A 25616-nucleotide genomic window follows, 5' to 3' on the forward strand; every position below is an offset into this window, starting at 1 on the left:
CCACTCCTAGGAATATATCCTAGAGAAATAAAAGCTGTCACACAAATAGTTATATGCACAACCATGTTCATTGCAGCATTGTTCACAATAGCAAAAAGATGGAAACAACCTAGATGCCCACCAACAGATGAATAGATAAACAAACCATGGTACATACAATGGAGTACTGCGCAACAATAAAGAACAACGATGAACCTTTGAAGCATCTCACAACGTGGATAAATCTGGAAGGCATTATGCTGAGTGAAATAGGTCAATCACAAAAGGACAGATACGAGACTACTACTATAAACATTTATGAAAAGGTCTACATGCAAAAAGAAGGAATCTTTGATGGTTACAAGGGAGGGGAGGGGTGGGAATGGAAAAACACTCAATTGACCGTAGACAAGTAGTTAAATTGACAATAGATAAGTAGTAACTTTGGTGAAGGGTAAGACAGTACACCATACCGGGGAAGCCAGCACAACTTGTACAGGGCAAGGTTGTGGAAGCTCCATAGACACATCCAAACACCCCAAGGAATGGAATCGCTGGGCTGAAGGCTGTGGGGACCATGGTCTCAGAGAACATCTAGCTCAAATAGCATAACATAGTTTAAAAAGAAAGTGTTCTACATTCTACTTTTTTGAGTAGCATCTGGGATCTTTAAAGCCTGTGAGCAGCCATCTAAGATACTCCACTGATCTCACTCCTTTGGGAGCAAGGGAGAATGAAGAAAACAAAAAACACAAGAGAAAGATCAGTCCAAAGGACTTACAAACCACAAATAACCACCACAGCCTCCACCAGACTGAGTCCAGCACAACTAGATGGTGCCCAGCAACCACCACTGACTGCTCTGACAGGGATGATGATAGAGGGACCCAAACAGAGCTGGAGAAAAATGTAGAACAAAATTCTAACTCACAAAAAAAGACCAGCCTTACTGGCCTGACAGAGACTAGAGAAACCCTGAGAGTATGGTCCTCGGAAACCCTTTTAGCTTACTAATGTAGTCACTCCTGAGGTTCACCCTTAGCCAAAGATTAGACAGGCCCATAAAACAAAATGAGACTAAAGGGGCACACCAGCCCAGCGACAAGAATTAGAAGGCAGGAGAGGACAGTAAAGCTGGTAAGAGGGAACCCAAGGTCAAGAAGGGAGAGTGTTGACATGTCCTGGAGGTGTTCTCCAGTGTCATAAAACAATACGTGTGCTGTTTAATCAGGTGCTAGTTTGTTTTGTAAACCTTTATCTAAAGTACGAAAAAAATAATATTAAATAAAAGAGGACAGTCATAATAAAAAAAGTAAAATAGCATAGAGTTTTAGCCATGTAGTATACTGATACAAGTAAGCTGGGCTTATGAAAAATATTTTTGTTATTATAACTAACCACAGAGGTTTTTTAAATAAAAAAATAATAAGTTTGTCCTAAAATGCACAAAAATTTTCTAGACAGTCATTTTGTTGTCACCCCATCTGATAGTGTCACCTGGTATGGTCCCCACCTCCCTAGTCACACCACTGTGTTTATATTCCTTCCCCACTTAATCTTTTGAGCCTTAGTTTTCTCATCTATCTAATGGGTCTAATAATACTTGTTAGGGTTGTTATGAGAATCATTTAATTGGCATATGTGAAAGCTGTATCATAGAATCTGATAAATAAGTGCTTAATAAATATTATTTTCCTTTGCTTTTCTTCAGCCAGTTAGAGTATCTGAAACTACCATTATTGATCCATTGTCAGTAATTCATTCTTTTGAGTGCTATTAAATTGTGTATGCTCCTGTGAAGGCTAACATTTGCAAGCTTTGCCAGGATTAATGTGTCAGATTTTTGTGGCTCCTAGCTAAAAGCAGTGGATTTTTAGGATTGGATTAAGGAAAACATTAGGGAAGGGGTAGAGACATCAGGAGTGAGCAGAAGGTCTCCAAAAAAGGAATGAAGGCAATTTAGAATAATAGAATTTTAATATTGGAAAAGATTTTTGAAATTTAGTTAAATTTACTAATTTTATAAATGGAAAAATAGGCCAGGAGAGGGGAAGTGACTTGACTAGACATTACAGAGAAAGTTGGAGGCAAGATTAGGATCCAGATTTTCTGACCCCCAGTTTAGTGTTCTTTTGTTACTTTTTTCTTACTTATTTTAGCACTTGCCTTGTGTTGATGATAATAGGACTTTTTTTCAGTTCCTCAAATTTATGTTAACTAGAAGACCTCTCCACATGCTATTTACTCTGCTGAGGATTCTCACATCCTCTCCCCCCGCCCCACGCCAGCCCCTTTTTGTCTTAATCACATCTTCATTTGTTTATCAGATCTCAGTTTATGTGTCAGTTCTCCAGGAAAGGTTTTCGAAACTCCGTAAGTGTGCTGTGGAGTCCATTCCGACTCATAGCGACCCTATTAGGGCAGAGCAGAACTGCCGTATAGGGTTTCCAGGGAACCGCTGGTGGATTCAAACCACTGGTCTTTTGGTTAGCAGCGAAATGCTTAACCGCTGCACTATCAGGGCTCCCCTGACTAAGTTAGGACCCCTATTTTATGGTCATGATACTCTATTTTTCCTTCAGAGCACTTATTATAATTATTATTAAATACCTATTTGTGCAATTAACCATTTAATGTATCTCTCCCCTGCAAGACTGTAAACCACCTTGAGAGCAAGGACTATTTTATCTCCAGCATATAGCATGGTGACTAGCACATAAAAAAAGTGCTTAATAAATATTTGTTGATCAATGAATAAAAGAATGACAACAATTATTTCAACTACCTTTCATAGACTGTATGGATAGGCCTGTGGAATAATACAGAGAAAACAGGTGTTTTTATGCCTTATCCTCTACGACGTTCCCAAAAAATGGGTCCTTTTTAAGTACTTCAATGAATTGTGTGAAGGCCAAATGGCTACACAAATATTTGCTAACACTTGAAAACTGAAATACTGAAGACAAAATACAAAAGATGTTTAATATAGAGCTAGTAGATCCTGATTCAAAAACTTTAAATAGAGAAACCTTCTGCATATTTGTATAACTTGTAGTAGATTTTGCTGCAGCTGATCGTGATTCTGTGCCTGATTTTTTTTAAATAATTTTTATTGTGCTTTAAGTGAAAGTTTACAAATCAAGTCAGTCTTTCACATAAAAACTTATATATACCTTACTACCTACTGCCATTTACTCTCCCCCAATGAGTCAGCCCGCTCCCTCCTTCCAGTCTCTCCTTTCGTGACTATTTTGCCAGTTTCTAACCCTCTCTACCCTCCCATCTCTGCTCCAGACAGGAGATGCCAACATAGTCTCAAGTGTCCACATGGTGCAAGTAGCTCACTCCTCATCAGCATCTCTCTCCAACCCATTGTCCAGTCCAATCCATGTCTGATGAGTTGTCTTCGGGAATGGTTCCTGTCCTGGGCCAACAGAAGGTTTGGGGACCCTGACCGCCGGAATTCTTCTAGTCTCAGTCAGACCATTAAGTCTGGTCTTTTTATGAGAATTTGCAGTCTGCATCCCACTGTTCTCCTGCTCCCTCAGGGGTTCTCCTCTGTGGAGCTCCCTGTCAGGGCAGTCATCGGTTGTGGCCGGGCACCATCTAGTTCTTCTGGTCGCAGGATGAGGTAGTCTCTGGTTCATGTAGCCCTTTCTGTCTCTTGGGCTCATAATTACCTTGTAAGCTTGGTGTTCTTCATTCTCCTTTGATCCAGGTGTGTGCCTGATTTTTTTGAACATTTAAAGGTGATTCGAGTATGCTGTAGAGTCAATTCAAAACGTAGCTCTACTCCTTATTAACTCTGTGATCTTGGGCAAGTTACTTAAACTGTCTAAACCTCAGTGTTCTCATCTGTGAAATGGAGATCATAATATTACCTACCTTCAAATTGTTGTGAAAATTAAATGAGATAATGAATATAAACCACTTAACTATAAGACATTACACAAATGCTGTTGTTTTCATTATTCTGATACTTTACCAGAATATATCATTCACTTTGCATACGCTTTCTTCCTTCTTCCTAGAATGCCTTTCTCCACCACCCTAGATTGTAAACTCCTGGAGGGCAGTGATGTGACTGTGTCTTGTTTTCATTGTATCATCGACTCCTAACCCTTGGCGCATGTGGCATATAGTAGACATATTATTAAAGAATCAATTAAATGTGTTTACATGAATAATTAAACTCTTGGATTGGGTTAAGGATTAGAAATAACCTATCTGCAACATCTAACATAGAGCCTAGCTTGCAGTTTAATACATGATGGCAGTAATAATAATGATGAATGTTATGTTTCAGAGATACAGGTTACCTTGATTAACTTGAGTTATTTCCTCTGCTATGATATCTCTTCTTATGCGTGTTAGTGGATATCTTATCCGGCTAAGGTGGTAAAGGAAGAAGGGAAATGCCCATAAATTCTTATGGGACCCACAGACCTTATTTCCTAGACGTACTAATATAGTTTGTGATACGGAATGATGCTAGCACAGCATGATTGCAAGACTGTCCTCCAGGAATAGTGAGTCAGGCATCCTACTTAGGTGTGTACATAGGACAGACAGATGAATGGATAACATTGCGTCTGTTCAAAAACAATAAATGTACACCAAGTAAATTAAAAAAAAAAAAAAAACCGTTGCTGTCGAGTTGATTCCAACTCATAGCAATCCTGTAGGACGAGTAGACTGCCCCATAGAGTTTCCAAGGAGCACCTGGTGGATTCGAACTTCTGACCTTTTGATTAGCAGCCATAGTATTTTACCACTCCACCACCAGGGCTTCCAACTTAGATGATGATAAAAAAAAAAGGAGATAATTAGAATTGACAGTCTTCATCATTCTGCTGTTTCATTTTGATTTGCATAATAATTGCAGCTCTACGATTTTCAAGTCCTGTTGTCTGTCTTTGTTTCTTATAGCTATTGGATGAGCTCCCAATGATTTACAGCTGTTGTATATTTGTGTACTGCATGTAAGTACTTAATGTTTAAAATTCAGTAATTTAATATGTCTTAAAATTTATGTTTGGCTAGAAGTGAATTAAATAATATAACCAATTCAGTTTTTTACTGGGAGATTGTAATAATGTAGAAGATTGTAACTTTTGTGATCTCAAAAAATTGAGTATAATCTCTGGGAAGTTATAATAATGTTCATTAACTTCTGTGATCTCAAAACTCTGTAGCCAATATAGATAGAATGACTTAATATGAGTAAATTGTGCAACTTATCTTTTCCTGAATGATGAATGCGTACAAATGTAAAGATTTTTTATATTATGCCATAAAAATTTTAGATGAAGTTCTCTATATACTCCAGTATCAATATAGTTTCTTACCAGAAGCTTACCTGGAAAGTGAAGTACACTTCTACCAGTTGTGTAGTGATTGTATCGTTTTAATCTCTCTTTGCTTGATGATATCTATTAGATAGTATTTGTGTGCTTTAAATTCTTATTCAAAATCAGATAAATGCTGTCAAGAATATATTCATGTTGATTGCTTATTCACAAGCATGGAGTTAAAGAGTGAAACAGCTTACAAACCATTACCAGTTCAAAGTTACCTTCGTGGCTCATATTTTATTCACTTCAATATCAAATTAATTTGCATTGTCAAATTAATTTGAATGTCAGGGAAAAACAAGTGATTATACTAAGAACATTAATAAGTGCTGATGTCTATTTATCCAGTTTATACCTGGAACTCTGCCAGACAGATTAGTACATCATCTCTAATTCTCACAATTGTGTAAGATAAGTAGGTATTATCCCCATTTTATAGATGAGGAAATGAACCACAGAGATTTGTAACTTGTCTAAGGATATAAGCACAGCTTAGTTAAGAAGCTAAGCCATTATCCAGGAAACCAATTTCTAGAGGGCACTAAAATATCCTTGTAAATATATCATGACGAAAAACATTCCAATTGTCAGAACTCCTGTAAAGGAGAATTTGGAAAAATACTTTGATAGGCTGCTTGGGATATGGTAGAAGTATAGAAGTGGGACCCTTCCTGTAGTGTGTGATCACATACCAACAGATGGTCATCAAATATGCCTTCTAAGGAGGGTGGGTGAGGACTTTTGAGTAGGGTATGTAAGCCTGGACTCCACCTAATTTGCTAAATGTTGAAAAAATAAAGAATTTGTGTCTGGGAGAGCAACAAATGACTAGCTTGTGTTGGGAACCCACATGTCTGAGTCTGGCCTTAGTAACCAGGCCTGTTAGGTGGTAGAGCCACAATTTGAACCAGTTCATGTCCATCTTATATATCATAACACTGCTCCCAAAAATGAGTAGTATACACTAAAGTAGTGGAAAGTTTGTTTGTTCGTTTGTTTTACTGGGCTGTAACAAACCATGCCACTGTCGGCTCTTACATTTACTAAGACTGATTTTTATCCAAAAACAATGTAAGAAAGAGTGCCCATTCAGCTGCTAAGATTTGTATTATTGATATCTTCACAATATTAAGTCTTCCAATCCATGAATTTAGTATATTTCACCACTTAAGATTTTCTCTGATTTCTCTTGATGACGTTTTGTGGTTTTTAGTGGGATCTTGCACATACTTTTGTTAAATTTGTCCCTAAGTTTTTCATGATTTGGAGTGCTATTTTAAATAGTGTTGCTTTTTTCATTTTTTTTTTCTAATTTTTCATTGCTAACGTTTCAAAATACTATTCATTTTTGTGCATTGACTTTTTATCCTATAACCCTGCTAACTTCATTTATTAGTTACAGTAGCTTTTCTGTTGACCCCTTACGTATTGTTTTTAGGGAGCATATGTATTGCCTAAATAGAGACACAAAATTGACCAGTTGTGGTAGCAGGTGAAGGTTAGGTTTCTGCCCAATCTCGTGTACTTTGAAGGGGCTAGAAGCTAGGAGGAAGTGAACAGTTTGCCATAGTGAAAATACTGTTCTCTTTGAAGTCAAATGGTTCTGGGTTCAAATCCTGAGATTTTTTTTTTTATTTATAAAACCAAACCAGCTGCCACCAATTTGATTCTGACTCATGGTGACCCCATGTGTGTCAGAATAGAACTGTGCTCCGTTGGGTTTTCAATGGCAGATTTTTCCAAAGTAGATCTCCAGGCTTTCCAAGGCACTTCTGGGTGGACTTGAACCTCGAACCTTACCTTTTAGTTAGCAACCAAGTGCTTAACCACCTTGCTACATCCAGGGACATCATAACCTATTTTCAGGGGTTGCATTATATATTATAGATAAATATGTATAAAGCATCTGACTTAATTATGAAGGCCTAGAAAATGTTAGTTGTTAGCTTTTGTACTTAACAATAATAGTAATGTTTTGATATGACCCGTATGCAAGGGCCTACTTGCTAGTCAATCTATTGCCCTTCTTTAACAATAAAAGCCAGTATTGAGAGAAAATGGGAGGATCTGTTCATTGCCCAAAAAACTACTGTCAGACAGAAGGAACCTGGGTATTTCCTAGAATCCTGAATGAAATCTGTGTAGATGGGATACACATAGAATACGTATCATATATGCAAAGCAATCTAGACCTTTAACCATTTTTAAACCTGCTTTTCCTTCTATGTGCTTGTGTTTGCTCATTTGTGAAACATGTACTGGAAAGCCTCCTTTGTGTTAGGCATGATACTAGGTTCTATAAATACAAAGAGTCAAGGAACTCATAGTATGAGAAAGGAAGACAGATAAGGAAGTGGCTATATATGATATAGTGAAATGATATTATAATAAATATAAGCCAGGCCTCCTATAGACCATTTTTGCAGAGATTTGGAATAATAAACAGAATTTGGTGAATGATTGATAGAATGAAGAGTACATATCCCATCTAACTTTCTCATCACTATTCAGTCTATAAAGTCATAGAATTTAAAAGTAAAAACAAATATTCCACCTAAGTTTTCATCATCTTTCAAGTCATAAAGTCATAGAATTTAAAGGTAAAAGAGATCATCTGGTTCAGTCACCTGTCTTTACAGATGATGCAATAGGAGCTGGTTCCAGTCCCCAAACCCAGTCAGTAAACTGAGAGAACTGTTCCGTATCAAGACATAGTCCTCAAGGCTGATAATTACTTATAGTCAAATATTCAGATTTCCTTATTTACTGAATATCTCTGTGTGTCAGACACTATCTTGGTGACTATGTATATGAAAAAAATAAGATTTTTAACCCTATTTACAAGGAATTCATAGTCTTGTTGGGAGGAAAGATAACTAAAGAAGTAATTATAATAGTCATATTTTCTATAATAGTGCGCCTTAGCCAGGGACCTTTGGTTGTCAGATACAGAAACCTACTCCAGCCAGCTTGAGTTAAGCGATTTACTTATGGTAAGGACATTAGGGAAATCTCATGGAGTGCAATAGCAGGAAGTATAGCCTCACTTCACTAGAAGGGCAGCTTCTCCTCCTACCACTCTTTCCTTCATTCCTTCTTCTCCACATGGCTTCAGATCTCTGTATATCTACTTTATTGTTTTCTCCCTGCAGATCACTTCTCTATTCACTCATTTCGCTTGTTCATTATAAAAACCTGTTGCCATCGAGTCGATTCCGACTCATAGCGACCCTATGTGACAGAGTAGAACTGCCCCATAGGGTTTCCAAGGCCGTAATCTTTACAGAAGCAGGCTGTCACATCTTTCTCCTGCGTATCAGTGGGTGAGTTTGAACTTCAGACTTTTTGGTTAGGAACCAGGGCTCCTCTTGTTCATTATAAAAAAAAATTGTTCATTATAGCTACCTGCAAATAGTAGCCTGAGATCCTGAGTCCATAAGACTTTATATTTTGACTCCCCATACTTAATTGATTCAGTTTCTGAGCCCCAAGCTTCAGATATTCAGGCGACACCTTCTTACCGGCCCAGCTTAAATCAGATGTCTACTCCTGGTCCAACCAGCCTCTTGCAGGCCGAAGGCAGTGCAGGTTCTGTAAAATGAGAGTGTGGGTAGGAGGAAATGATGGACATCACTAGATCACAGAGATATGTATGCAAATGGTAAAGCAACATTATATTTGTTTTCCTCATTGTATATTCTAAAACAAGTTTTTCTCTTTTTTTTTTTTTTAAAGGTTTGAATGTTTCAAGGTGAAGAACTCAGTAAACTACCATCTGCTTTTTACATTAGTTCTGTTCAGTTTAATAGTAACCATAGTAAGTCATATTTTGTTTCTACCAGATTAAGCATGTGAACTAGGCATTTATGGAGTTTGGCACATTTTTTTCCAGTGTTGTGTTCATGCTGTTAAGGCTGAAATTTTTTTTTTTTTTTACAAAACTGGGGTATCTCACTTATGAATATTGCTCCTTTGTTTCCTGGTCAAGTGTCATTTCTCATTGTAATTGGAATAACTTTTTAAATCTGTTTATTTTTTAAAAAGGGAAAAATCAAAAAGTAAATACTTAGTAGCTATGGGAGAAAATGTTAATCTTTTATCATGGATGAACGTATTACCTCCTATTTGTTAAAAACAAGAGATTGGCTCTGTTCTTTTGGGCACAGTGTGACTGTTTTAATAGTTAAGTTTTTGTTAATGAGTTGAGGTAGCTAGTCACTTCTGAGCCTACTTTACTGCTTTTTTTCCCCTCAAGTGAATTGCATTTTGTATTAAGAGACTATTCATTTCAATATAATACGGCATTTATTAAAAACCTACCATGTCGGGCACTAGAAATACAAAGATGATGAAGAAGCAGTTGCCATCCTTGAGGGGCTCATTCAAGTTGGGAAGTCAGACATGTTGACAAAGAATTACATCAAGGGATGATAATCGCCATACCCACCCACCACCAGTGCCGTCGAGTCGATTCTGACTCATAGCGACCCTTTAAGAGAAGTAAAAACTAGTTACACAGTGATGAAATAAAGAAGGATCCATCAAGACTGCTTAAGTGGGCCCAGGAAAGCTTCAGAGAGGAGATATCGAACTAAGTTTTAACTGATGATTAGGAGTTCACCAGGCCCCAGAGCAGGAGTGTGGTAAAACATTTCTAAGTAGAGGCTATTGCATGTCCACAGGCATAGAACCATGGAACAACATAGTGAACTACCATTTTTAAGTGCTCACTGTGTGTCAGATGTTGTACTGAGTACTTTACGCTTATGGTCTCATTACAGCATCTCTGTCAGTGGAATTAGGAACAATTTAGGAAAGGGTGGTATACGCTGGAGCATGTGGCAAGGGGGAGACATGATTCTAGTGAATTAGACAAATGTCAAATTATAAAGACCTTTGTATGCACGTTTAACAATTCAGATTTTCATCCTGGAGTGAGTGTGGAGCCATTAACTGGCTTGTTTAAAGTAGAGGAAAAACATAACCAGACATATGTTTTTGGAAGATTACTCTGGTTATGAAGGATGGATTAGAGCTTTTGCATCTACTTAGGCAAGTATGAGGCTTTGACAAACGTAAAAGAGCTATTGGGATGAAAAGAAGCTATCATCATTATAGGATCTGTGACCAACTGAGTAGAGATGGATGGAAGTGGAGTAAAAATACGTAGTGGTCTAGAACAAATCCTCAGTTTATGGCCCAGCTGTCAGTATACATAGTATGTCCTTAACCAAGATAGGAAACTTGAAGGAAGAGCAGATTTTGCAAGAAAGATGAGCGGGTTTGTACCATGGGGTAGGGGTAGATGAGTTCAGTTTGGAATATGTTGCGATTGAGGTACCTGTCATTAATAACATGAAGCTTAACAGGCAGGCTGGGCTGAAGATGTAAATTTGGAAGTTTCAGGGTATAGGCAGTACAAGAAATGTGGGGGTAGATGAACTTGCACAGAGATAGTATTGACTATTAAGATGACTAAATATACAACCCTGACATTTGAGAGTCAGGTGGAAGAAGTGGAACCAGCAAGGGAGACTAAGTAATCAGAAATATAGGAAAGCCAGGAGAGCCTGATATCACAGAGTACAAAGAGATTTCTAGGAGTGATAAGTAACAGTATTAATTGCCTCTGAGAGGATGAGTAAAATTAAGATTAAGCTTTGACCCACAGAAATTTGCATTTAAAAAAATCTAGTAATATTAATCTTAATGAGGATACTGTCAGCAGCAGCTTGCTGGTGACAGCAGCTAAATTTGAGTTGAGAGGGTGAACAGGAGGTTGAAAGAGTTCGTGGTATACACCATTGCCCTGCATAGTCCTTTGCCTAAACTACATACGCGTCAATCATGAAAAAATTCTAGAATTTCGAGGTCAAAAGGAATCTTGTTACTGTATAGAAGAATAGAATAAAGTCCAGATAGTTTCAGTGATTTGCCTGGCCAGGCAAGTTTATATATAAAAAAGAAAGGCTTCAAAAAGGAGGTGTAGTTTGAGCTGAATCTTGAAAGATGAGTGTTTGCTGATGGACGGGGGAGGGGAGTTGCAGATTTCCGGACAAAATAGAGAGCAGCATGTTTAAAGACACAGAAGCCTGAAACTAGCACATTTGGGGAAGTGCAATACTTTCTGGTGCTTAGGATGAGAAAGAGACAAGAGAGCAATGAAGCCAAACCAAAGGCAGGGGCCAGATCACTTTGAACGATGGGAGTCGTTTCAGGGTTATGATTTGAATCTTGCCACCTCTGTACCATGTGGTTTAAAAAATGTGCCCCTGTAGGGTCACTAGGAGTTGAAGTCAACTCGATGGCAATGGGTCTGATTTTATAGGGCGATAAATGTAGGCTCAGTCTTAAACAAGCATTTAGCTTAATCACCGGATGACACTGGAGCCTAACGCTAGGGTTCGCAGAACTGGAAATGCATCTGAGTGAGTGAATGAGAGGTATTTGGAACCAGAAGAGGGCATATGAAACTTGTTTTAACTGGGCTCACTTGTTGAGCGCCTATTATGTGCTAGACACTTTCACATATTTTAACTTATCATTCCTTACCACTATTACGTCCATTGTCCACATGACAGTGAGTCTTTGGTTAAGTAACTTGCTTTTGGCATTTAGCAAGTAAGTGGCAGAATTTGAAATTTAACTCTGGTTTCTAACTCTAAGTCTAGTGTTCCTTCTACTGTAGAACAAAGCTGCCACAGGGATTATCAACACATTCCTGCTTCCTTGCTCCTCCCTGGTGCTGCTGCAGAGGCCAAGAGGCCAGAGGAGGCCACACAGCTCTGAAACGTTTAGTTTACCACGGCAGGGCTAGACGTGGGGATCAGACCCACCTGTAGGTATTAACCTTTCTATGGCGGGCCATCTAATCTGATTGTTTTACATGGCTGGAGTCAGGTGTGAGTAGTAGGATGAGGGAAGCAGGAGAGTTTGGGGATTTGCAGAGTAGTGGGAAAGGGTTTTTTCCTTCTCCTTAATGCACTTCATTCACATGTGTTTCTTTTAATATTTTGCAGGTTTACCTGAAGGTAAAAGAGCCTGTATTCCATCAGGTAATTTCTTTAAAAGTATTGTACATTTGATTATTTAACAATACTTGCCTGCCTTGTGTTTTCTTCTTTTCTAGTAAATCATATGCACGTACAACATTTGAAAATGAAATGGTAGATGCCCTAGGAAAGTTCAGTGTTTAAAACAGAGGTTGCAAATGCAAGTGCCTACAGGAGCCAGGTACAGGTAACAGAAATGTAACTGGGACAGCCAACATCCAGATCCACTTGGCTGTTGCTATGCAGTAATACAGGTGCAGCGTCAGTCATATAAGCAGAAAAAACCTGGAAGTATTGCACACGTACAGAGTCTTTTTATGACATTATGATCTAGAAAAGGCAGAGCTGAAAATTCCTTAAATATTTTTTTCTAATATATTTGAATAAGTTTATTGAGGTGGGAGGTTTATTTACGTTGGAGGAAGCAAACACAGGAAGCTTTGTTGCTGGAAATGATGATTTAAGTGCCTCCCGTAATGAAGCCAGAGTGAAATAAAGTAGCAACATTTAAATAAAGATAGCTATTGTTTACTGAGTGTCACTCATGTGCCTGGTACGATGCGTTACTATACAAACGTTTTCTGTAATCTTGCCAACGATCCTACAAATTAGGGGAAATTATCCACATTTTAAGGGAAACGAGCTCAGAAAAATTAAGTAATTCACCCCAAGGTTACAGTTATTAAGAGGCAGAGCCAGGATTATAAACTAGGTTTGTCTGACTCCTGTAACCATTCTTTTAATAGACTAGTACACAAAAATAGATAAGCAGAGTTTCAGGAGTGTTAGAAACCTTGTGTCAGAATACATTGTACTTATTTAAAGAGTAAATGTTTCTGTAGCTTTTGTGACTCAAGCTATATAATAATCATCTAACTGAAATCTGTTTTTAGAAATAAATTTCAAAACCACATTATTGTGTCTTGCTTTCCTACGTTCCAGCTGAAAGTAGATGCTACAGGAAAGGACATCATGACTTTCCCGTTTATTATAACTTGAAATGTTGTCATTATGTAATTCTGCCTTTATTGAGAAGATTTATTGAGACATTGTAAAAAAATGAAATACATTGATTTGTATGAAGACTTCAGTTTTTATAAATCTCTTGTTGACCTTTATTAAGAAAACTCAAAACCACAAAAAAGAAAAAAATAGGCCATTTTGGATTGATTTTGTAAGTTCATGACCATCAATTTGCCATTTTGTGTTTTAGACCTGTTTGACCATATGTTTCTGTAATAGAAATAAACTATTAATGTAATTGCCCCTGTAGCAATTTCCATGGGTTTTCCCGATAATATTTTCTCTCTCTATATAGTGGCTATGTTTACCGATAGGAAGGGAGGTGGGATGAAAGCTAGGTCTATCCATGCCTGCTATGGCTTAAGTTCTGGGCCTAGAGACTAAAAATTTAGAGAATTGAAAGACCAAGGGGATGCTAGGGTAAAGCAGATAAGCAACCTGAAGGTAGGACACATTCATTCATTCAACACTGTGTGCCTTCTCAGTTAGCACATTCTGAGCTGGAAATTGGAGACAGAGAAGCAGTAGAGCAAAAGCTTTAAGATCTACAGTCAGACCTGACTCAAATCTAGTTTTCCTCTGTGTACTAGCTCTCCACCCTGAACAGATTACTTAGCATCTCTGAGCTTTAGTTCCCTCAGTATTCAACAATTTTTAAATGCCAGGCTCTGCACTAGGCACAGGAAATACATTAGTGAATAAAGTTAGAGGATCCTTGCTTTCAAGGAGCTTATTGTTATACCTCATCTCTAAAATTGGTATAGTAACCTCCTAAGGTTGTCTGGGGGTGAAATGAAGTAATACATAGAAAACCCTTGGTACATACTAAGTACCCAGCAACAAATAAGATATGTTACAGAATAGAATTCAATGACCACATGAATTTCTAGGATGAAATAGAAAACTTCAAAGGAATTTTGTGTTTTCATTATGCCTTCCTTGGCTCTATCCCTCAGGAGTAAGTCATCCCTCCTCTGCTATTAGAATACTTTGGTAGAAAAGTTTAAAAAGCACTTGTTGTTAGATGCCATCGAGTTGGTTCCAATGCACAGTGGACCTGTGTACCACAGAAGAAAACACTGCCCGGTCCTGCGCCATCCTTACAATCGTTGTTATGCTTGAGCCCATTATTGCAGCCACTGTGTCAATCTGCCTCGTTGAGGGTCTTTCATTTTTTCGTTCACCTTCTGTTTACCAAGCATGATTTCCTTCTCCAGGGACTGATCTCCCCTGATAACATGTCCAAAGTATGTGAGACGTAGTCTCTCCATCCTTGTTTCTAAGGAGCGTTCTGGCTGTACTTCTTCCAAGACAGATTTGTTCATTCTTTTGGCAGTCCGTGGTATATTCAGTATTCTTCTCCAACACCATAACTCAAAGGCATCAGTTCTTCTTCAGTCTTCCTTATTCATTGTCTGGTTTTCGCAGGCATATGAGGCAATTAAAAACATCATGGCCTGGGTCAGGTGCACCTTAGTCTTCAAGGTGACATCTTTGCCTTTTTACACTTTAAAGAGGCCTTTTCCAGCAGATTTGCCCAATGCAATACACCATTTGATTTCTTGACTGCTGCTTCCATGAGTGTTGATTGTAGATCCAAGTAAAATGAAATCTTTGACAACTTCAGTCTTTTCTCTGTTCATTATGATGATGTTTATTGGTCCAGTTGTGAGGATTTTTGTTTTCTTTATGTTGAGACGTAATAAAGGTCTTTGATCTTCATCAGTAAGTGCTTCAAGTCCTCTTTACATGCAGCAAGCAAGATTGTGTCATCTGCATAGCACAGGTTGTTAATGAGTCTTGCACTAGTCCATTGAAAAAGGGTGAAAAAAATGCAACAATTCTATAGTATGCTACAAAACAATAAACTGCAGATATAACGAGTAAGTAAATTTACATGTTAGAAGGTGATAAGTGCTATGTAAAAGGAAAAACCAGATTGGACTAGAGGGAATCTCCTTCCACTTAGGCCCTTTTTCACCCCATGTAGTCACAATGACCTTCTTGCTTTTTATTTCAGACACAACAAGCATGTTTTGCCTTAGTACTGAAAAACAAGTTAGGGAAGATGGCCCATTATTGTGGTTTATTATAGTATTTCTCACTACTTTAAGCTTTATTTGAAGATGCTTTTTTCTCAAATATCTTATCTAGACTATCCTATTGCTGCTCTGGTAAGTAATTAGAATTGATATTTTCTACTTATACACACGGTTTAAAAAACCAGTCCCTAGTTATTCTCTTCTGGGTATCATTCTTAAGAACAGAGAACTGCTTTTCCTAAGAATCTTCTATTTGTCAGAGTTTAGAGTATTGCTCTCATTCTTTCATATTACTGTTGGTATTTTTATGTACAGGAACTTAGGAAGATTGCTTGGGATTCTTTAAGTGACAAGATTTACAGTAATTTCAAGGTCTTAAAACTAATGGAAAAGGGGAGCAGAAGGCAATGTTGTGCAATCTAAAGGAGCACTTCAGAGTTTGGAATCTTGATTTCTTGCCACTTTGTTATTCATGGACAAGTTTCTTGCTATTTCTCTTCTTCACCTGTAAAATGTTCAAAATGAGGAGGAGATTATTTCACAAGGGTAATATGAAAATAATAAAATAAGAGATGTAAAGCACGAGGCAATAAAAATAATAAAGTATAATAATGTACATATTAATAAAAGTACATATTAAGACATAAGATGACATAATGTGCCTATGGTAATCAGGGGAAGCTTCTGAAAGGAGGTCTTTGAGGTGGGCCTAGGAAGATAAGTAGTAAGATAGAATTAGAAGGAAGGGGTTAAATGATATCTAAAGTATCTGCACAACCAGCAATATTGTCTTGCCAACCAGATTAGCTTCCCTAAGGGAAAAAATACTGATAACCACTCTACTTGACTGTATTAAATCTGAAGTAATCTAAACATATCCAAATGAGACTCAAATGCCACTTATTTAATTTGATGGCCTTGCAAAGGGTAATGCCCAAATCACATAGCTGCCACATTCAATAGAAACATCAGTATGTTTTAGACAAGAAGACAAGCATACATGAGAGGAGAGAAAAAGAATGTTTAAGAAGTTAGTGGACCCTCTTTAAGCAGCTGATTGACAAATCAGTAATTGAATATCTCAGATGAGATTTCATCTGATATCTGAAAGAGTGACGTTGCTTAAAATCTTCCTGCCAAAGTAGATGTCTCCTGAAGATTGTTTCTAGACATGACACATCAGTATGTTATTTATTAACTCTGTCTTCCAATTTGACCTTCAAGGTTTTCAAGGAATACACTCTGTAAACAACACACTTCGGAAAACAAGCTTATAAACAGACTTGTTTAAATGTCATTCTGTTGTGTTTCATTTGTGCCATTTTATTACAAATTAGGGATTTAAGGAAGTTGATATTTTTGAGTATCTGCTATGTGCTAGGTATTATATATTCTTTAATATAGTATATATAGATTGACTTACCTATTATCTGACTAAAAAATCAACAAGCCTGTATAGAAATTAACATCTTCAGAAAAGTTAAGTAATTTGCCCAGTGTTTCTCATCTACCTGCTTAATGACAGAGCTGAAAATTGAGCCTAGATTTTTTTTATTCCAAAACCGATATTCCTTCCATGATATTATGATGTCCTTGTAGCAGATTACTGTGGAATCTAATTTAATATCAGAAAGGTCATTTTTTTTTTAAGAATGAAAAGATGTGACTGGATTTTAATGTGATGATGAACTTATTAGGAAAAAAAAGTGAAGACTAAACGTGTAAAACCTAAGCATAGCTGTTTCACTGTAAGTAAATGAGAATGCAGATATCAACTTAAAAAACTGTTCTAAACCAAATATAAGTGAAGTACTTTGGGGATAAAAAGAGAATAAATAATTTGTACGGGAGGATTTCGGGAAGGCGTCATACAGGAGATGGCATTTGAGCAGCTGGACCACAGAGCTCTTCATGGCATATCTTTTAACATCTCCCAGCACAGTAGTGTTCTGGAGGATACTATTTGGGAAATCCTGCTCTAAAATACAAGATGCTGCAGAACGTGAGATGAGAAAGAAGGGTTGGAACTAAATTTTGAAAAGCACTGGATATGGTAAAAAGTTTGGATCTTAGGCTTTTGCCATTGCCAGAGGCATGACATCGTAAGGTCTATTTTAGATGATTTTGGCAGTTATACCCAGGATGCTTTAGAAGACTGTAAGGCTTGGGCAGAATTAGGATTTTAAACCAGTCCTAAATATATATAAAAACTGTGATGTTACCAGTAGACAACATTGCCTTTGGAGATTATGAAATTCTTTTATAAAATACTATCTATATTTAACTTCTACCATTTTTATTATCTAATTATGTAAGAACCACCACCAACCTTTTAGCCTTATCATATGACAGTAACCTATATTGACTCCTGAAAAGAAAATGCCTCTTAAATCCATATTTTGACTAAGTACAGAATAGGAAAGGAGCCCTGGTGGTATAGCGGTTAAAGAGCTTGGCTGCTAACCACAAGGTCAGTAGATCAAGCCCACCAGCCGCCCTGTGGAAGAAGGATGTGGAAATCTGCTTCCTTAAAGACTTACAGACTTGGAAGCCCTATGGAGCAGGTTTACACTGCCCTAAAGGATAGTTAAGAGTTGGAATCAACTCTAGAGCAATTGGTTTTTTTGGTTATAGAATAGGAAACCACAGTCATCTATTTCGGTCCCTGCATTTTACAAATGGGGAGTCCAAGGCCAAGATAAGTAAGTGACTTGTTCAAGATTATATTACAGTTGCTGTCAAATCGATTCCAATTCACGGTGACTCCAGGTATGTCAGAGTAGAACTGTGCACCATAGGGTTTTCAGTGGCTGATTTTTCCGAAGTAGATCACCAGACCCTTTCTTCCAGCGTGCCTCTGAGTGGGTTCAAACCTCCAACCTTTCAATTAGTAGCTGAAATGTTAACCATTTGTACCACCTAGGTAGTCCTCAAGGTTATATGTTGTTGTTGTTGTTAGGTGCCATCGAGTTGGTTCCGACTCATAGCAACCCTGTGCACAACAGGATGAAATACTGCCTGATCCTGCACCATCCTGACAATTGTTGCTATGCTTGAGCCCATTGTTGCAGCCACTGTGTCAGTCCATCTCATTGAGGGTCTTCCTCTTTTTTGCTGACCCTCTACCTTCTCCAGGGACTAATCCCTCCTGATAACATACCCAAAGTATGTGAGACGTAGTCTCACCATCCTTGCTTCTAAGGAGCATTCTGGTTGTACTTCTTCCAAGACAGATTTGTTTATTCTTTTGGCAGTCCATGGTATATTCAGTGTTCTTGGCCAACACCACAATTCTTCTTAGTCAATTCTTCTTTGGTCTTCCTTATTCATTGTCCAGCTTTCACATGCATAGGAGGTGATTGAAAACACTTATGGCTTGGGTCAGGTACACCTTAGTCCTCAAGGTGACATCTTTGTTTTTCAACACTTTAAAGAGGTCTTTCGCAGCCAGTTTGCCCAATGCAATGTGTCTTTCGATTTCTTGACTGCTGCTTCGATGGGTGTTGGTTGTGGATCCAAGTAAAATGAAATCCTTGACAACCTCAGTCTTTCTCCATTCATCATGATATTGCTTACTGGTCCAGTTGTAGGATTTTTGTTTTCTTTATGTTGAGGTGCAATCTATACTGAAGGCTGTGGTCTTTGATCATCAGTAAGTGCTTCAAGTCCTCTTTCAGCAAGCAAGATTGTGTTCATCGGCATAACACGGGTTGTTAATGAGTCTTCCTCCAATCCTGATGGCCCTTTCTTCTTCATATAGTCCAGCTTCTCAGATTATTTGCTCAGCATACAGATTTAATAAGTATGATGAAAGGATACAACCCCAATGCACATGTTTCCTCACTTTAAACCATGCAGTATCCTCTTGTTCTGTTTGAACGACTGCCTCTTGATTCATGTACAGATTCTTCATGAGCACAGTTAAGTGTTCCAGAATTCCCATTCTCTGCAATGTTATCTGTAATTTGTTATGATCCACACAGTCAAATGCCTTAGCATAGTCAATAAAACACAGGTAAACATCCTCCTGGTATTCTCTGCTTTCAGCTGGGACCCATCTGACGTCAGCAGTGATATCCCTGGTTCCACGTCGTCTTCTAAATCCAGCTTGAATTTCTGGCAGTTCCCTGTTGATAACACTGCTGCAGCAAAACCTTGCTTGTGGGTGATATTAAGGATACTGTTCGATAATTTCTACATTTGGTTGGCTCACCTTTCCTGGGAATAGGAACAACTATGGATCTCTTCCAGTCAGTTGGCCAGATAGCTGTCTTGGCATAGACAAGTGAGCACTTTCAGTGCTGCATCCATTTGTTGAAACATCTCAGTTGGTATTCCATCAGTTCCCAGAGCCTTGTTTTTCACCAGTGCCTTCAGTGCTGCTTGGACTTCTTCCTTCAGTGTCATCGGTTCCTGATCATATGTTACCTCCTGAAATAGTTGAACATCGACCAATTCTTTTTGGTAAAGTGACTATGTGTATTCCTTCCATCTTCTTTTGATGCTTCCTGCATCGTTTAATATTTTCTCTGTAGAATCCTTCAGTACTGCAACTTGAATCTTGAATTTTTACTTCAGTTCTTTCTGCTTGAGAAATGCTGAGCGTGTTCTTCCTTTTTGGTTTTCTATTTTCAGGTCTTTGCACATGTCATCATAATACTTTACTTTGTCTTCTCCAGCCGCCCTTTGAAATCTTCTGTTCAGCTGCTTTACTTCATCATTTTTTCCTTTTGCCGTAGCTACTCAACATTCAAGAGCAAGTTTCAGAATTTCTTCTGACATCCATTTAGGTCTTTTCTTTCTTTCCTGTCTTTTTAATGTCCTCTTGCTTTCTTCATGTATGATATCCTTGATGTCATTCCACAACTTGTCTGGTCTTCGGTCATTAGTGTTCAACACGTCAAATCTATTTATGAGATGGTCTCTGAATTCAGGTGGGATATACTCAAGGTGTACTTTGGCTCTTGTGGACTTGTTCTAATTTTCTTCAGTTTCAGTTTGAACTTGCATAAGAGTAATTAATGGTCTGATCCACAGTTGGCCCCTTGCCTTGTTCTGACTGATGGTATTGAGCTTTTATAGGTTACATAGTGAGGTAGTAATCAGAAAGTAGAAAAATCTAGATCCGCCAGCTATACCCATGGTTTTTTCTATTAAAAGGTCTTTAACATATCTGGTCAATTGGCTGTCATTAATATAATGAGTGAAGCTATTACAAATTCAAAATGCATATGCCTAAATCTTATTACCTATGACTACCACAGGTTCCCACTCACTGGGACTTTGTCCACAAATTCCTACCTGATCTTCCAGTCTGATGAACTGTTCTTTTGAACTATACTGATGAACTGAATGCTTTTCTCCTAGAATGAAAAGCTTGAGCTCCCTCTGGAGGTTGGAGTATGAAGTTAATAGTTATCCGGATGGATTAGAACATAATTCTCCCATTTTTACTTTTAAACAATATCAGGCTTACAGAAAAGTTGCAAGAACAGTACTAAGAACATTTTTCCCCTGAACCGTTTGATATTATGTTGCCATCATGTTGGGGTACACTCCAGTGTTTATTCCTTACACAACTCTAATACAGCCATCAAAATCCTCAGAGCCTGTTCACATTTTGCCAGTTGTCGCAGTAATTTGCATTTATTGCTTCAGTTTCATGCATCTTTAGTCTCCGTTCTGGAGCCTGTGCCTTACTCTTTTCTTGACTTTTATGATCCCGTCACTTTTGATTCAGGCCAGTTATTTTGTAGGCTGTCCCTCAGTTTGGATTTGCCTGATGTTTTCTCATGGTTACATTCCAGTTGTGCATTTTTAGCAGGACCAGCACAGAAATATGCTGTGTTCTTCTCATTGCAACCTGTCAGGTGGCACGCGACTTTCATTTGTCCATTACTGGTGATATTAACTTTGATTACTTGATTAAGATAGTGTCTCCCAGACTTCACTGTAAGGTTACTCTTTGTCTCTTCATGATTAATAAGAATTTTGTAGTGAAGTACTGTGAGACTTATGAAAGCATTACATGAATTCTCTATTTATATGTCTGTGGACTCATGTATTCCTATTTTATTCAGTGGATTATAATTCATTGCTTTCATTATTTTCTTTGGTGTACAAACTGTCAAATTTGGCCAGTGGTGTCCTTTCAAGCTGGTGTTATATCCTTTTGACATGTCCTCATCATTCTGAGTATTCTTTACTTTTTGACACAAGGCGTTCCAGGCTCATTTTGTTCTTTGCCTGCCCTAGGCTTAGAATCAGCCATTTCTCTGTGGAGCCCTGGCTCCTTTTAGTGGAGAATGTAATTTAGAAGCCAGATTCAGATGCTAGGTATTTTATTACATCTCTCTTCTGTTAGACTGAGCTAATTGTGGTGAGGAATACTGTCTTTTCATCTTTGAATGATGAATGCCTAGTCCAATGCCTTGCACTCAGTTGGTATTCAATAAGCATTTGGTAAAAAATAAACTGATAGGTTCTTTGGAAGTCTTCACCATGTTTTGACTTAATCCAAGGAACAGACCAGAGGAATGAATCATGGAGAATATTAACTCTGAAGAAATATTGAAAATCAGTCTACCCCATTATCATCAAAATATTTATTGTATATGTGCTATTTCTAAGTTCCCATATGACAGTTGTTCTTAGGTGTCGCCAAGTCACTTCTGACTGATAGACACCCTATGAACAATAGAACAAAACACTACCTGGTACTGTGCCATCCTCACAATCATTTTATGCTTGAGCTCATTGTTGCAGCCTCTGTGTCAGTCTTTCTCGTAGAGGGTATTCCTCTTTTTTGCTGACCCTCTACTTTACCAAACATGATGTCTTTCTCCAGGGACTGGTCCCTCCTGATAACATGTCCCAAGTATGTGAGATGAATCACCATCCTTGCTTCTAATGAGCACTCTGGCTGTACTTCTTCCAAGACAGATGTGTTCGTTCTTCTGGCAGTCCATGGTATATTCAATATTCATTATGACAGCTAGATCCCACTTAATACTCCCTCTTTTACTGCTCATTTTCACCCATTTTCAATTTTTTCCATATAGGCATCATAATGCCAACTCACAGGACAAAACAGTTTTGTCTTTTTCTGTTTTTCTCAATGTGCTTTAGTTCCCCTTTCCTGATGAACAAAAACACAACCAACTTTTTTCTTAGGCTTTAAGTTCTCTGAGGTCTTGGTTTACACACAGCGTATTTCCAGGATGCTTTAACAGAGAGAAAACAAAATAACATTCATAGTATTTAGAGCTTAGGGACTGAAAAAAATTATTAAATATAGAAAGATATAAAACTTCACTCTAAAAATATATATTGCTAGATAAAAATTTTAAGGGAGCAGAAAAGGTATGTATTTTATGATTGTATTTTTTTTTAATTAATTTTAACTAGACTAGTGATTATCTATAATATTGTATTTTCTTAGAAAAAATTGCTAAGGTCATGTGACCATCTCTAGCTCCAAGGAAGCCTGGGAAGTCAAGTTTTTATAGCTGGACATATTGCCAGCTGAGTAAAATCAGTCTTCATAAAATCAGAAGAGAATGGTTACTGGATAAGCCACTAGCAGTTTGTGTGTGTGAGTGTGTGTGTGTGTGTGTCTGTGACGAGGTGGGGGTATGTGGAAAGAGGGAAAGATTCTGGAGAAAAGAGTCATTTTGAAAAAGCCCCATTGTACTGCCCCAATGTAGGTTCATTTCTTAACCTATCGTTTGATATGTTCAAATACTTCCTGAGTAATCCATTCCCCATGACTTCTATATGCTTATGATGTAGAAATCCATTTCCCCAGCTCAAATTTTCCTTCTGAGCTTTAAGCCCAGATATCCAACTTCTGCTAGAGATCTCTACTTGGATATCTCACTGGCACCTCAAACTCTGAGAACACCTAGAAATGAACTCACCATTTTTCTCCTCAGTCTTTCTTCTCTTCATATTTTCCCAATTTCAGTAAACAATTTGGCCATGCATCTAATTGCCTAAGCTATAAACCAGGCCATCATCCTTAACTTTCCTGCTTCCTGACTCCCATATCAAATTAAGTATCAATCCAAGCCCTAAATATTTCCCTAATCTGTCCAGTTCTCTCCATTCCCTCTGATACATCCCTGGTTCAGGTCCCCGTATCTCACCGTGATTGTTGCAATAACCTTGTCATTGATCTGCTTCCTGTCACTCTGATCTCCCTCTAAATCGTTCCCCATCCAGCAAGACAGGGACATCTTTCTAGTACAAGTCTGATCATATTGAACTGCTGCTGCAACCTTCACTGACCTCCCATTGCTCCTAAAATAAATACTACTCCTTAACGTTATATGAAAGGCCAGACTTGAACTCTGCTTACCTCTTCACTTTCCCCACTCCTCCCTCCCACAGTAGACTCCAGGCTTCTTTATTCTGGTCCCCAGAATAGGTTATTCTCGTAACTCTTTTCCACCTTCTTTTAACATGACTATAAAAACGGCATGGATGCAGTGTCTGGCCTCCTCCAACCCCACGAGGGGAAAGGAAAACCGAGATAATAATGCAAGGCTGACTTCCATGAGGTGGAGGCCAGACAAGCTGCCTCTCCCCTCCACCTTTACTAATTCTGACACTAACCGTCCCTCACGCAGCACTTTCTACTTCTCTGCTGGGTTCAATAATTCATTGCAATGGCTGCACAGAACTCAAAGACCATACTCACAATTAGAGGGTTTATTATAATGGAAGCAACAGTTACGGTTCAGGCTCAGGAACACTCAGGATACAATTCTTTCATCAGGACAGCCTCTCCCCAGCTGTGCTCGCAGGCACTTCCGTCCCTGGCCACGAGTCTCTGCCCAAAGGCACTCAGCCTCTTCTCTGCTTGGGCCGGAAACCCACCCCACCGTCTCCTGCTACTGGGTCTTTCCTTCCTTGGTGGTGGTAGACTCCTCCTCTCTGCTCTAGAGTTGGCTCTCTTTTAAGGCAAAACTAACCATTCTCCTTGGTAGGCCACAGTTACCCTATCACACAGTCCCACCCACTTACCTGGGTGGGAGTTATAAGACCACGGCTAGAAAGGCCACACACAAAAGTAGTTAACCCACTGCAGTGACTAACTCATACTTTAGATATAAAATTAAACATCTTCTATGAAAAGCTTCTTCAGCCCCCTAAGTCTAGATTAGGTGGCCTTCCTGTGCGCAGAGTACTCTATACAGTCCCTGTCACCGAGTTATAATACTATAATTGCCTGGTTACTTGTCTCTCTCATTAGATTGTAATTGTCATGAGAGCAGGAATCATGCCTTTCTTGTGCGCCATTTACAGAAATACAGCTGCAGTTATGGATTCGAGATAGCAATAAGGCTTTAGTAAGTTTCAATCTAATAATGTGTTCACTTAGCTTTGTGGAGGATGCAAAGTGGGGGATACAGGAGGTATAGCATCTTCATTTCATCAGGAGTCAGAACTATCTGTATACATAGCTTCTTTTGCCCCCTCACCCACATATAGTTGCCTAGGATGAGAGCTAAGTGTAGTGGGAAGCTACAGCCCTTTTTTCCTACCAATCTTTATATAGGATACCTTTTATATTGCTCTCATGCAGGCCCAAAGCCTCCAACCTGGGTGCAGTCCTTCCAGCTACCAAAGCAGATAGAACATTCTCCATTTATTTTAACTCTGCTGTATCCAAGGTGCTGGAAAACCGAGATCATCCTCAGGCAGGTTTGATTTGTCCAGGCCTGATGTTAGCCATTTACTCATACCATTATATCCCCAGGGCCTAGTACAGTGCTCAATAAATATTTGTTGTATTCTGTTTAATAGAGAGACCACAAATAGTTTCTATGGGTATATTTTAAGATTCTAGAGATAAGAGATAATAGCTCAAGAGGTAGGTAGGAGTCAGGTCAAGGCCTCAAATGCCATGCTAGTTTACATTGAAACCTGTAGGACAGGAGATGGAGACTGAAAAAGAATGAGAGAGTTAGATTTGCCTGTTAGAAAGACTATTTTGGCAGCATTATGAAGAACAGATTAGAGAATGATTAAATTAGAGTTAAATCTTCCTCTTGTGATAAATTTCCCAGGTTATAGTACCCGTCCAGAAGCCCTGGTGGTGTAGTGGTTAAGAGCTATGTCTGCTAACAAACAGGTCAGCAGTTCGAATCCACCAGGCATTC

The 25616-nt window shown here is 38.4% G+C and overlaps 1 protein-coding gene across 1 annotated transcript in view; it reads left to right on the forward strand.

Moving 5' to 3' along the window:
* The window catches only part of ACER3 (alkaline ceramidase 3), a 169336-nt gene that overhangs the window by 96477 nt on the left and 47243 nt on the right, over positions 1-25616 (forward strand). Inside the window, exons 4-6 of the mRNA XM_003420075.4 lie at positions 4909-4961; positions 9069-9150; positions 12353-12388. Coding sequence (XP_003420123.2) covers positions 4909-4961; positions 9069-9150; positions 12353-12388 — 171 coding nt within the window. The remainder of the gene's footprint in view (positions 1-4908; positions 4962-9068; positions 9151-12352; positions 12389-25616) is intronic.

The sequence above is a fragment of the Loxodonta africana genome, chromosome 7 (assembly GCF_030014295.1).
Source record: "Loxodonta africana isolate mLoxAfr1 chromosome 7, mLoxAfr1.hap2, whole genome shotgun sequence".
Lineage (NCBI taxonomy): Eukaryota > Metazoa > Chordata > Mammalia > Proboscidea > Elephantidae > Loxodonta > Loxodonta africana.